Raw genomic sequence first — 13,373 nt, 5'->3', positions numbered from 1 at the left:
TATAAATAAAAATATATACATAAATAAAAAAATCTTATATTTATACATGCATGTGTGTATTTATATATTAACATAATAATTACACATAATAAACACACAAATATATTATGCAAACACAAACTTTTATTTTGTATTCGATTAATCGTGATTAATCTTTTGACAGCACTAATTATATGATTTTGTATTGAATTGGGTTGCATGTCAAAAGATTAATCACGAATAATCACATACAAAATAAATGTTTGTTTTTGCATAATATATGTGTGTACACTGTGTGTAATTATTTTGTATATATAAAAACACACACACACACACACACACACACATGCATGTATGTATGTGTTTAAGAAACATTCACATGTATTTATTTAGATTATATATTTTATATCATATATAAATAAAAATATACATAAATAAAAAATTTCTTACATTTATATGTGTATTTATATATACATAATAATTACACACAAATATATTTATTTTTTATGCGATTAATCGCAATTATTCTTTTGACAACCCTAATTATATGACATTATATTGTATTGTATTGTATTGTATTGTATTGAATTGTATAATATTATATTATTATTATACCCAATTTTGTCATAGTCACCACACAGTCAATGTAAAACATTAGGGCATAGTTTTCTGTATAAGCTGCTTTAAGTCAATATGCATTTTGAAAAGCGCTATATAAATAAAAATGACCTAATCCCTGCCGGAATATATACAACAGTGACTTAGTGAATCATTGTGTCAGGGAATCAGTGAGCTTTCTGAAACACAACAGTCGGATAAGCGGCGTTTTAAAAACAGACAGCAGGTTTCTTTTGAAATCAGCTGGAGTGGTTTAATAGCACAAGGGGTGGAGGTGACATCAGGGGCTCAGATGGCAACATTTGTGCAGTTCCAGTGGGATCTGAGCGGAGCCCACAGCTGACTCACTTCTGTTTGATCCAGTCGATGAGAAAGACCGAAGGAGCCAAAGCCACATAGCTGAAACTCTTTAGACGCATGCTGCTGAACTCAAGCTGTGAGAAAACCGCATAAATCCCACTGACCCTTTTCACAGATCCTTCATCCTCTTTGTCATTCATTGCTTCGTTCTGCTTATCTCAACATCTCTGTTATTTGCACTCTGTGCCTTTTTCAGGTACCCAAGATTTTGTTGCCTGCAACCATGCAAGATCCCTTAAGTACTACAGTGACAGCATCCTAAGCCCAATAGGGTTTATGGGATACCATTGCCATGTCAAGAACAATCTGTAAGCTGCCTGAAAAGTACAAAGCAAGCGGAGGATGTTTGTAATGTAAGAGGTTAAATATTACACAAGTGTCTTCAAGTTAAAACGTGACTCAGACTTTAATAAGACCATGGGCAGCTCATACACTGAAAAGCTGAAGATTGAACTTGAGCGAGCACCTGTCGCTGCACAAGACACTGATATGACTGTGAACCGTTTCTGTGGTTCAAAAGTTGATTTGCTGAGATTGGTTCGGGCACGGGTCCTGTGAGGCCGCTGACAGAGCGTCCATATCTGCAGCTGTCCCTTTTAATTATACAGTTATCCACAGTTTGGGAGGCGTCCCAATCAAACTGTGCATGGAACAGACTCGGAGCGTGACTTCATTTAACTCCATTGAAAATGATATTGCCCTCTTTGCTTCTCTCGTAAACGCCTATTCGTTTATCTAGCTCACACCTACAAACTCTGCTGTTCCCACACTGTAAAACATGGTAAATTACCATGCTTTAATTAATTACTTTGAGTTTATGGTTGGCTGATCTGGGATATGTGAGAAATCATTATGACAAGACAGTTGAATAAAAAAACCTCTGTGAATTTACTTTATTTTATTAATTATTTTATTGAATTTAATTATTTTAAAATGACAGAATACTTCAAATGATTTAAATGTTTTAAAATGGAATTAGACAGTTTGCCATCATTTGATGGATGCACATTTTATAATGTCAAGTGAATTGTTTTTTTTTATTCAGTTATATTTATTTAATTATAGTATGTGTAATGCAATAAATACTTTTAACTTTAAGGATTTTTAAACATTGCCTTAAAGGTAAAAATTAAAGAAATTGTTTAATTGTCTCTTTTCAGCTTTAGAATGGCATTGAATAGTGCCCCATTTTTACAGGTGCATTGTTTCTAACTTTTAGATAGATCTCTTGACAGAAATGCAATATAATATACATAACTATATTATCAGTGGTGTATAAAGACCTTACATAATGAGGCATTATGTTTGTATTAACTCGTACACCGTGGGTCCCCTTACATGGAAGTCGTCATTTCATGTTTCTACAGTAGCCCTTAAATGGACAAACTGCTCTTTAAAGCGCGTTTTGTCACTACGTTGTCTCAGATGATGACATGTTTGCTCAGTTGCGGCTACCGTAGCTTCTCTGTAAGATTCGAAAGGTGGTGAGCTGTGGACTGAGCCAATGGTTGCAATTCACAATCTCACCACTAGATGCCGCTAAACATCTACACACTGGACCTTTAACCTCCTAGGACCCGAGCTTTGGCTTCTCTTTTTTTTCAGATTTCTTCCAGCTATTTTGGGGTAAGGAAGACCCAATAAATATAATAACCAAATATTTTTCTTTGAATATGAAGCAGTGAAATTTTGTCCACATTTGTGTCCATTAATTGTGAATGGCTGAAAAAAGTAAAATGAATCACTTGAGGGTGAGTAAAATGTAGCTTAATTTTCATTTTAGGGTGATTTATTCCTTTGATATATAAAGGATGTTTTTATGCATATTAAAGAGAAAAAAAAACATATTTAAAATAAGTTATGATTTGTCCTAATGTGATTCCATTGTAGCTAAATGTTGCTTGAGGGTAACATGCGTATCTTTGCAATTTTCTAAAATCTTTTAATTCCAAGGAATGTTAAATAATTTGATTTGATGTGAGCGCACCTGCTGGAGCAGTGGTTGAAGAAATGACTCATGATATAAATTGTTGCAATTTTTGCAGGGCTGTTTAGTTTGGTTTAGGCTTTCATCTGTTGCTTACACACAACATGAACTTGTTTATTCATCCTCTGGGACCCATTTAAGCTCTGACAGAATAAGTGAGGAGTGGCTTTTCTATATGGTTCAAGTCTGGGCCATTTAATGACATTCAACAGCTTGTCCCAAACCCCAGAAGTGCTTTGTTTCTGTGGTCTTGCTGAAAGCAGTCTAGCCAGACTTTTGACTTGAAGCATAAAGTCTAGTCCACAGCCTATTCTGACCAAAATACCAACCACAGTTCATTTGGTTTTACATGCCATTTAGGGGCAAGGCTTTCTGATAAGCAATATATCTCACAAATAAACTGGCATGTAAAACATGTAAAATAATAAGAGTGTCCATCCAACAGTCGTCACTACAGATTTTTTCACAGTTTTAAGGTCTTTTTCTTTTTCTTTAAGACAAAGAAGACTGAAAATAAAATGCAAATTTGCAAAAAAGACTTTGTTTCTTCTGCTTCAGAGTAAGCAAAACAATAGCCTATAGTAAAAAGTCCAATATCTAACCAGTTTAGAGAAAGACTGTAGATGATCGGATTTGTGTAAAGTTGGAGTGGAATAACAACATTTTCAACCATCAAATAAATAAATAAATAATGCAAATAAATTGGTGCTAGCAAATGAATGGCAAATGAAAAAAGAGGCATTGTATTACAAGTGTATTTGTATGTAAGGCCACTAGGTGGCAGTATGTACTTGATTACTTGCACATTCAAATACTTGTAAAGTAGTGATGAAAATACACATGTAAGAAATACTTTAATATCTATTACCAAATGCTGTATAAAATGTCATTCATTCCTTTAATATTTATATAAGTTTTGTTTATTAGAATATTTGAAATGTTTAATTTGTTTATCATTATTTTAACAAACTGCGCCTTTAAACACTTTAGTAAATGCCACTGTTTTCAGATGACCAGCAGATAAATTGTTTTAAAATATCAGAGTATTCTCTAAATCGTTTTCGACTTATAGATTTACACGGGTGAATAAATGTGTGGAAGGACCTGAAAACGTGTTCTATTTTATGCGGCGTTGCGCAGACCGTACGGCGTATGACATCAAAGTACCGCGAGAAAGCACAAACATATATGGTCTCGCGGTACTTTAATGTCATACGGTGCCAGTCTGCGCAACGTCGTATGTAGTTGAACACATTTTGTCCTACGCGACTCTCCGTAGTACCTTAAAGTTCACGTGATCACAATAACAAATTACCGCGAAAACAAGACTACTACATTAGAAATTCCATAGCTAATAGTATATTGCAGTAATATCGATTGATTTTTGTTTTGTTTCGGGACACATTTATAATGTTTTGTGAGAAGGCAGTGGAGCTCATTAGAGAACTTCATCGGATGGGCGACGGTCAGCTGCCCGCCTTTAATGTAAGTTAAGCTCCACTTTGTACAGTACTTACACAGCGCATTTACATTTGCATTACAGTGTAAATTTCTCTTGATGTCTGACAGGAAGACGGTATTCGCCAAGTCCTAGAGGAAATGAAAGCACTGTACGAACAGAATCAAAGCGACGTGTAAGTGGTTCAGTGTGCTAAAGTAACGTTGTGTGATTTCATAAGCATTATAACTAAACTGATTTTGATTTCCTAAAGGAACGAGGCAAAGACAGAGAGCAAAAGTGAGCTGATTCCCACGATTAAGTTTCGGCACTGCTGTCTGCTGAGGAACCAGCGCTGTATTGCTGCATACCTGTACATAACACCTGTTTTTTCGTAATTTATCTACTGTACCTTGCCATTTATGTGGAAACACACACACGACCCTTTGTCACTTCTCTCACAGATATGATCGTCTCTTGCGCATCCGTGCTCTCAGATGGGAGTATGGAAGTGTGCTGCCCACAACCATCAGATTTCACATGTGTGCTGAAGAGGTGGGATTGATAAAGTCATTGTTCTGTACCTTTCATTGGTTTGTTTATTGTAAATAACACTAGATACACATCATGTGCAGACGGAGTGGTTTAATCAGTACAAAAAGTCATTGGCAACCTATATGAGATCCCTTGGGGGAGAGGAAGGTTTGGACATAACACAGGATATGAAGCCTCCTAAAAGTTTATACATTGAGGTAAGCAACCACCTTCAGATTTAATAAATATCCTGAATCAACACTGAAAATATATTTGTCATAATGCATGTTATGCAAAAAAACTTAAAGGGATAGTTCACCCTAAAAACAAAAACGTTGTCATTATTTACTCACCCTTATTGTATCCCCAATATCTTTCTTTGTTCTTCATAACCCATATGTCAAAAGTATTATTTTGAGTTACTATGTGAGTAAATGATGACCACCTCAGTCACCATCCGCTCCCATAATAACCAGAGAACCCTGCAAGCTACAAAATAACCCAAAAAGTGTTGAATAAATAACTCCACTCAACTAATAATTTACATATATCTTAAGTGTCATGATCTTGAAGACATTTATTCTTTTACTTTCTGTGGGTTTTACAATTCAAGTTGTTACATATTATTTAAAGCGCACATATTGTGCCCATTTTTATTAGATGGAATATAAGTCTCAGGTGTGCCCAAAATGTGTCTGTGACGTTTCAGCTCAAAATACTTTACAGAAAATGTATTATGGCATGTCCAAAATGCCCCTATTTCATGTGGGAGCAAAATACACTGTTTTCGTGTCTATACCTTTAAATGCAAATGAGCTACTGCACCTCACTCCCTTACCAAAAGAAGAGACGGTAAACGCTTTCAGTTAAAGTAGATCTGATTTATGTGAATACGCTCTGAGACAATAGTATCTCACTATTGAGATATGGCGAACAACGTGCAACTCACTGAGGACAGAAATTATGGTAATGCAAGACTGTCAGTCAGTGGAGTGGGTGTGGCTTTTATCAGTGTGACATCACATTAATTAGAACTAAAACAACATGTCTAATGAGCTTTGTTTTTTTGGGGATTAAAATAGAGTGGGTGTTTGTTTTTTTTATTGTAGGGTTGTTGTGTTCACACACTGCCAACACACATTTATGTCCAAACTAGGGATGCTTAACGATTAATCGTGATTAATCGTTAGCAGAATAAAAGTTTTTGTTTACATCATATATGTGTGTGAACTGTGTATAATAACTTTGTATAAATAAATGTACACACATGCATGTATATGTTTTAGAAATGTTTACATGTGTATATACATTTGTATATTTATGTTTAATTTATATATATATAAATATAAATACTTAATATATACATTTTTTTCTTAATATTATACATGAATGTGTTCATATTTATATATATATACATATTTATTATACACAGTTTACACATATGTGATGTAAACAAAAACTTTTATTCTGCTAACGATTAATCACGATTAATTGTTTAGCATCCCTAGTCCAAACAAATAGTCAATACATTTTGTATAATAGGTGCCCTTTAAAAGTAAACATACTAAAACTGCCTAAACAACAGTTCAGACAGAGAAGGTACACCGAAAGAGAAATACAGATCAAGACTTGAATCAAAAAGGCTTGTTCGACTTCATGCGGTGCCGCAAGAACCGACAGCCGGATGACGTCAAAGTACCACGAGAGCGAAATGAAATGAGACTTCGTATGATTTCTCAAATCGTTCTCGCGGTCCTTTGACATCATCCGGCTGTCGGTTCTTGCGGTGCTGCATGAAGTCAAACAAGCCTAATGAATTACATTTTAGTTTGTCACCAAACCTTTTGTTTGCCTTCAGGATACATAAAATAAATATACATCACAAGTCGAGTGTAATTATTTAACACTTTTGGGTCATTTTGAAGCTTTACTGTGGTCACTGCTCACCCCTATAGTAACAAGAAAACACAAATGGGTTTGGGTTCTGAAGAACAAAGAAATATATTGGGGTCCAAATGACATAAGAGTGAATAAATTATGACCAAGTATTTGTTATTGTGTGACTTAACCCTTTGATCAACACAAATCCAAATTTTTAATGAAACTTTTTTAGGTGCGATGTCTAAAAGACCATGGAGAGTTTGAAGTTGATGATGGCACAGTTATTCTGCTAAAGAAAAATAGCCAGGTACTTGAATTCTTGACTTTTTTTTTACAATACACTGCTTTGTATGTTGTTTAACACCCGTTTCTGCACTTCACAGCACTTTTTGCCCAGATGGAAATGTGAGCAGCTCATTCGTCAGGGTGTATTAGAGCATGTCATATCCTAAGCACACTTTTATTGTGGACACTTGTACATTTTTTAGGTGTTAGGAGACTGGAGATTTGAATTGTCTGATCGGTTATCTCATCACCAAGCATACAACAGGAGTGAATGTGTACATGGGTGAAACTTTACTTGCTCAAATTTTCAACAGTAATAATAGGACAGTATGATACATATACAACTCAGTGGTACCATCAAAGGAGAATTTTTGTAACATTTACAATAATTGATTTTCAAGTGGACATTAGTGCATCATAATTAAAAACTTCAAGATAAGATTTGTATCAAAACTGTACACTTTCATTATGAATACTGTGCATAGGTATTGCATCAAATTGGTATTAAAATGTAATGAATAAAAATGCTTTTTTAAATACTTAAGTGATCTACACTTTTGTCAGATAATACTTGATGTTTGTACCTTACATCACAGTCAACAAAAATAAATGCAATTTTAATGTTCACACATGCTCTGGCCTTGTACGACAAAAACATCATTATGGATTGGTGTACAATTACAGAAGTTAAATGACACATTGTCATTTTGTATTTTTGAAAATAGCACATTTTGTGTAATACTTGCATTATTTGTGCTTTAACACTAAGATTGTTAAACATTTCGCAGTGAGTGCACTGAGGTTGGACTTCACAGTCTAGTACAAGAGATTTATACCGCAGGGAAACCTCTAAGCAGTGAGGGATGCTGGAGCAATTTTACGCAGCAGTTTATTAAGAGCAACCACTTTCTCCTCGAGGATGAAAGACTTCTTCTCTGCGATCTTTTGTCTCTGCTCGGTCACCTGCAGAGCCTTCATGAGCTGAGAGTTTTCTACGTAAAGGTCCTTCAGCAGTAGATCTGACTTGGCATTTTTGACCAGCTATGAGGGAAAGAGTTAATGGGATTGTTATGTTGTTGATTTTCATTGATGTTTGGAACAGCTTACTAATAAACTGTTCTGTATATAACACACATACTGTACCACAACATGAAAACGATCAGGATGCTACATTTGACAAAACTTGATCTCAACACCTCTTGAGGTCATAAATATTTATCATTGCTTAATGCCTACGGTTTCACTTAGTATTATTTTTCAAATAGCAGAATTCACAAAGCCCCGTTATTTCTTTCCAAACACAGCCTTACTTCCTATGTTTGAACCTGGACCACAAAGCCAGTCAATTTTTTTTATTTAAGAGAGATGTATACATCATCTGAAAGTTGAATAAGCTTTCAATTGATGTATTGTTTTTTAGGCCAATATTTGGCAGAGATACAACCATTCTAGAAATCTAAGGGTGCAAAATATTTATAATAAGTCTTTAGCAACACATTATTAATGATAAATACATTTGTTATATATTTATTGTAGGAAATGTACAAAATGTATTCATGGAACATGATCTTTATTTAATATCCTAATGATTTTTGGCAATTTTGACCCATAGAAATACAATGTTTTTTTTTGCTATTGCTTCAAGAGTTTGGTTCCAAAACGCAATAAAAGCCATTAAAAAAAACTTACTGCCCAAATCAGTATTATATCAGGTCAGTATTAAAAAGTCAAATCATCATTTTACGCAAAATCTGATATCCGCTGTTTTATTCGGTCATCTTTTCTCCAAACTGGGACAAACGCCGGTCTTTATTCTTTGCAGAATGCAATAAATCCACTTAACAAATCACAGCGCACCATTCCACGAATTGTAAACAATAAGGGTGGTGCTTTGAATAAACCCTGAAATCCTAGTTTTCCCCATCTACTTTTTACTTCATGATCAACAAACAAACAAAATAGTAATTTTGATGGCATTGATAAACCTGTGGTGGTTTTCTATGACGAGGAAAAAAAGCGAATAATTTACATGAAAGGCACCCTGGAGAAGAAAAAGGCCAGCTGTTGCTTCTCCTCACACGACAGCATCAAGCTTCTTTCATGCTAACACATTGACCCCACCGGATCTTATAAAAAACGTTTCATTATTTTTAAGTCAACGAAAATCGAGCAGGACCAAAACATTTTACAGCTGATCGCTGTCAAAACAATTCAGTGATGACGTCCCAAGGATGACCGCAGCAATGACCGTGTTCTTAAAGCTGCCGTCGGCAACTCTGGAGGATTGAGCAGTTTCCAAATATTTACAATTTCATGTCCCTCCCCCACTACCACCGAGCAACCTCCCTTCGAGCTCGTCCTCGTCAGGGCGTGTGCACCAGTATTATTTGGAACGCATACTTAGCAAGAATACTTAGATTACTTACATAAAACTCCGAAATACAATCAATGGTTGATAAACGCTGCGTTCAATCCAACACACTTGTGAACTTCAGGTGGATGCACGTGATATTGTAAGGCGCGCGAGGGGGAGGAGGGATCTGTGGCGCGTGCATGTACTGTGATTGACAGGGAGATTTTACACAGCCTTGCGCTGATTGGACCAAATGAACCGGCCTGCGCAGATTGGACCAAGTCAACCGGGAGCGGTGGATTTTGCAAAACAAATAGAAGGCTCTAGGTGGAGCTAGAAGCGCAGGTTTTTTTCTTAAACAGTCTAATTTATGTTGTTTTGTGGGAGCATAGTTTTTATAACCTAAAGATGCTGTGCTAAGTTTTCTAACAGAAAATAGTGGTTTTCATCTTTCACTTTCTTGGTATAGAAAACACATTTTTACCCAAAGTAGTCAAAATGGATTTATTGCGTTTTGGAAACAAACTCTTCAAATATACCAATGCAACTTATGACTGGTTTTGTCATCCATGGTCATATATTTGGTTGTAACAGCATTAAGGTTACCTGTTCTTTTAGCTGGTTGACTTTCTCCTGTAGCATGACACGCGTGTTTTTCAGCTTGGCCTCAACTTCATCCATACGCTCCTGCATACTCCCCATCAATTTCTCATACTGCTCCTGTTGTTTTATAAATTTGGTTGTTAATAAACATACATTGAAAAATGTAATGTAATTACTTAAAATGTGTTAAAATGTAACAAGCATTGCAATCACCACTGTGGTTTTGAATTTGTCTACCTGCTGAAGTCCCATTTGAACATTGGCCTGCTTGGCCTGTGATTGAAGCAGATCTTCTAAGTCCAGCGTTCTGCGCTGCTGCTCGGCTAGCTGTGTTTGTAGGTGAGTCAGGTGCTCTCGGGTACCAGAGCCCATCTGTTCCCTTAGTTCCTGTACCTCACGTGTATGCCGAGCCTGGATCAGTGACAGAGCGCTCTCTGCCCTTAGTGTCTAAATCGGAAACATCCAACACACAAAACTAAGGCAAATGTCTTCTCACCAAAAATAGTAAACAAATTCCACAAAAGGAAATGTCAATGAGTTATTAGTTTGCAAATACAAGAAAGAACATAATACTATATTGTTATTGGGCAAGATTCAGAATTCAGAAATTGTCTTTATTGTTATAAGTTAGATATTTAATGAAACTGCAATGCAATAGATAAAGCTGAATTGGAAGTCAACATAAATGTACTGGTTTAATTTTACCGGTTTGCTGCAAAAAGTTATTAAATTAAAATATGATTTTATAATATCTTGAAAAGAATGCATAGTGTACAAGATGTCAATTTTGAGTTTATTGTACCTACATTAAGGAACGACATAAATTCTGAATTATGCACAACCCAGAGACACAATTCACCAAACCTGTTGAACTGCCTCTTGTTTAGCGGTCTCCAGTTCTGCCCGTTTTGTCTTTAAAGTGAGGTGCTCATGAGTCAACTTCTGAAGTTCCAGTTCCTGAGTCTGCAGTTGGGCCACCTATAAACAAAAAATCCAAGTTTACAAGACTAAGACTGTCTCACATATCACTTATTTATTCATATGGTGAACATGCACTACATGGGCCAATCTACAGAATTGGTGAAAACTGCTGTCCCACATCCAAAAACACATTTAAAAAGCATTTAAGTATTCAAATCATTTAAATGTAAATTTTATCAGTATGCGAGAGAAAACTACAAACTTTTCGTTTAGCCATAAAGACCACCTGGATGATGTGATTTCATGTTTACTGTTTATATATGTTAACTTCTTAATAAAATACTTCCTTGACATTTGATAACTTCCAAATTGTTGGACAAAAGTTATTCAATTATCTGAACATCCCACACTGCAAAAATGATTTTCAAGAAAAAAAATCTTAGTATTTTTGTCTTGTTTTCAGTAAAAATATCTAAAAGTTCTTAAATGAAGATGCTTTCTCTTGATTAGCAAAACGACCCAAGAAAATAAGTCTAGATTTTAGACCAAAAATATCAAATTTAAGTGATTTTGTGCATAAAACAAGCAAAAAAAATCTGCCAATGGGGTAAGCAAATTTTTCTTGGATTTTTCTTGAATTAAGTGTTTATCTTACCCCATTGGCAGATTTTTTGTTGCTTGTTTTATGCACAAAAATCACATAAATTTGACATTTTTGGTCTAAAATCTAGACTTATTTTCTTGGGTCATTTTGCTCATCAAGATAAAGCATCTTAATTTAAGAACTTTTAGATATTTTTACTGAAAACAAGAAAAAATACTAACAACTACACTGCAAAACACTGACTTTCTTACTTAGGATTTTTGTTTTGTTTTCAGTAAAAATATCTAAAAATTCTTAAAGATGTATTTTGAAACAAGCAAAAAAAAAATCTGCCAATGGAATAAGAAAATGTTCTTGAATTTAAGTGTTTATGAAAAAATTAAACTTATTTTAAGAAAATGTTCTCATTTTATTCCATTGGCAGATTTTTTTGCTTTTGTCAAGCACTAATTTACTTAACGTTTAAATTTTGTGTCTAAAAACTAGACTTATTTTCCTAGTTCATTTGCTCATCAAGAAAATACATCTTAATTTTAAAAAATTTAGATATTTTTACTGAAAACAACAAAAATTCAAAATGAAGTACGTTAAGTTATCTTAGTGTATTTTTATTTTATATGGCTCAGTATTTGTGTCTTTTTTTTAGTAGAAATATAAAAAAAATTCTTAAATTAAGATGCTTTTCTTGATGAGCAAAATGACCTAAGAAAATAAATCTAGTTTTTAGAAAAAAAATATAAAATTTAAGTGAATTTGTGCATTAAAAAGCACAAATATCTGCTAAAAAAATCTTGAAATGAGTTTACTTTTATCTTAAAGGTGCAGTGTGTAATTTTTTAAAGGATATCTTGACAGAAATGCAAAATAATATACAAAACTATATTTTCAGGAGTGTATAAAGACCTTTTTATAATGAACCGTTCTGTTTTTATTACCTTAGAATGAGACGTTTTTATCTAAATACACAGAGGGTCCCCTTACGTGGTAGTCGCCATTTTGTTCCACAATGTTTCTAGAGAAGCCCTTAACGGAAAAAGCTTTTTTCCCAAGTTGTCTCCGACAATGAAATTTTTCTGGTGGCGGCTATCATAGCTTCTCTGTGCATTTTAAAAGCGATGGGTAAGCAGTGGACTGAGCCGTTGGTTGCAATTCGCAACCTCACCACTAGATGCCGCTAAAATTTACACACTGAACCTTTAAACACTTTATTCAAGAAAAATTCTCTCATCCCACTGGTAGATATTTTTGCTTGTTTAAAACACAAATTCACTTAAATTGTATATTTTTTGTCTAAAAACTAGACTTATTTTCTTAAAAACATATCTTGATTTAACAAGACAAAAATACTAAGTCATTTTTTGCAGTGTAGGGCTTATAAATTATTTTGTAGGAAACCTTAGCTTTTTTCTGGTCCTTGTCTTACCCTGTTAAAAAGCTCCTCGTTCTGTACTCGCAAACTCTTGCACTCTTTCTGTAAACCAGCGGTTGCCATCTCCTCCTGCATCCTGTAAGTCTCCAGTACCTGCTCCTTCTCTTTACGCAGCCGGTACAAGCTCTCCTCCAGCTCCTTCACCTGAGTATTCAACAGCTATATTTGTAACAATCCTAAATAATAAGAGCGAACTTGACATTAACAGATTTTCATTTACCTTGTCCTGGGATTGCTGCAGCATCTTCTGATGTGTGGAGACCTCGTGGATTTGGAGATCCTTTTCTTGACACATACTCAACAGCTGCGAGTCGAGCTGCTCTATCTGCGCTTCAGAGTTGCCAAGAGCTTCCTGAAGCTTCTCCAGCTGCAATAACCACC

At 34.9% G+C, this 13,373-nt stretch overlaps 2 protein-coding genes across 5 annotated transcripts in view; one reads left to right on the top strand and one right to left on the bottom strand.

The window, feature by feature from the left end:
- The first annotated feature begins 4,204 nt into the window (after nt 1-4,204).
- gins1 (GINS complex subunit 1 (Psf1 homolog)) lies at nt 4,205-7,709 on the top strand. Its single transcript, XM_065297280.2, has 7 exons — nt 4,205-4,429; nt 4,514-4,578; nt 4,657-4,755; nt 4,847-4,937; nt 5,018-5,134; nt 7,030-7,104; nt 7,181-7,709. Exons 1-7 carry the CDS (start codon nt 4,355-4,357, stop codon nt 7,247-7,249), a joined length of 591 nt encoding a protein of 196 aa, XP_065153352.1. The 5' UTR covers nt 4,205-4,354; the 3' UTR covers nt 7,250-7,709.
- Nucleotides 7,710-7,852: 143 nt separating this feature from the next.
- ninl (ninein-like) overlaps nt 7,853-13,373 on the bottom strand; it is a 31,784-nt gene continuing 26,263 nt past the window's right edge. For all 4 annotated transcript variants that reach the window (XM_065297276.2, XM_065297278.2, XM_065297277.2 and 1 more), the window contains 6 exons: nt 13,213-13,359; nt 12,987-13,136; nt 10,903-11,016; nt 10,276-10,485; nt 10,042-10,155; nt 7,853-8,123 (listed from right to left, as the gene is read on the bottom strand). In XM_065297276.2, the coding sequence (XP_065153348.1) occupies nt 7,932-8,123; nt 10,042-10,155; nt 10,276-10,485; nt 10,903-11,016; nt 12,987-13,136; nt 13,213-13,359 (927 nt within the window). In that variant the 3' untranslated portion in view covers nt 7,853-7,931. The remainder of the gene's footprint in view (nt 8,124-10,041; nt 10,156-10,275; nt 10,486-10,902; nt 11,017-12,986; nt 13,137-13,212; nt 13,360-13,373) is intronic.

The sequence above is a fragment of the Paramisgurnus dabryanus genome, chromosome 20 (genome assembly GCF_030506205.2).
Source record: "Paramisgurnus dabryanus chromosome 20, PD_genome_1.1, whole genome shotgun sequence".
NCBI classification, from domain to species: Eukaryota; Metazoa; Chordata; class Actinopteri; order Cypriniformes; family Cobitidae; genus Paramisgurnus; species Paramisgurnus dabryanus.
This window is presented reverse-complemented; position numbering and strand designations above follow the sequence as displayed.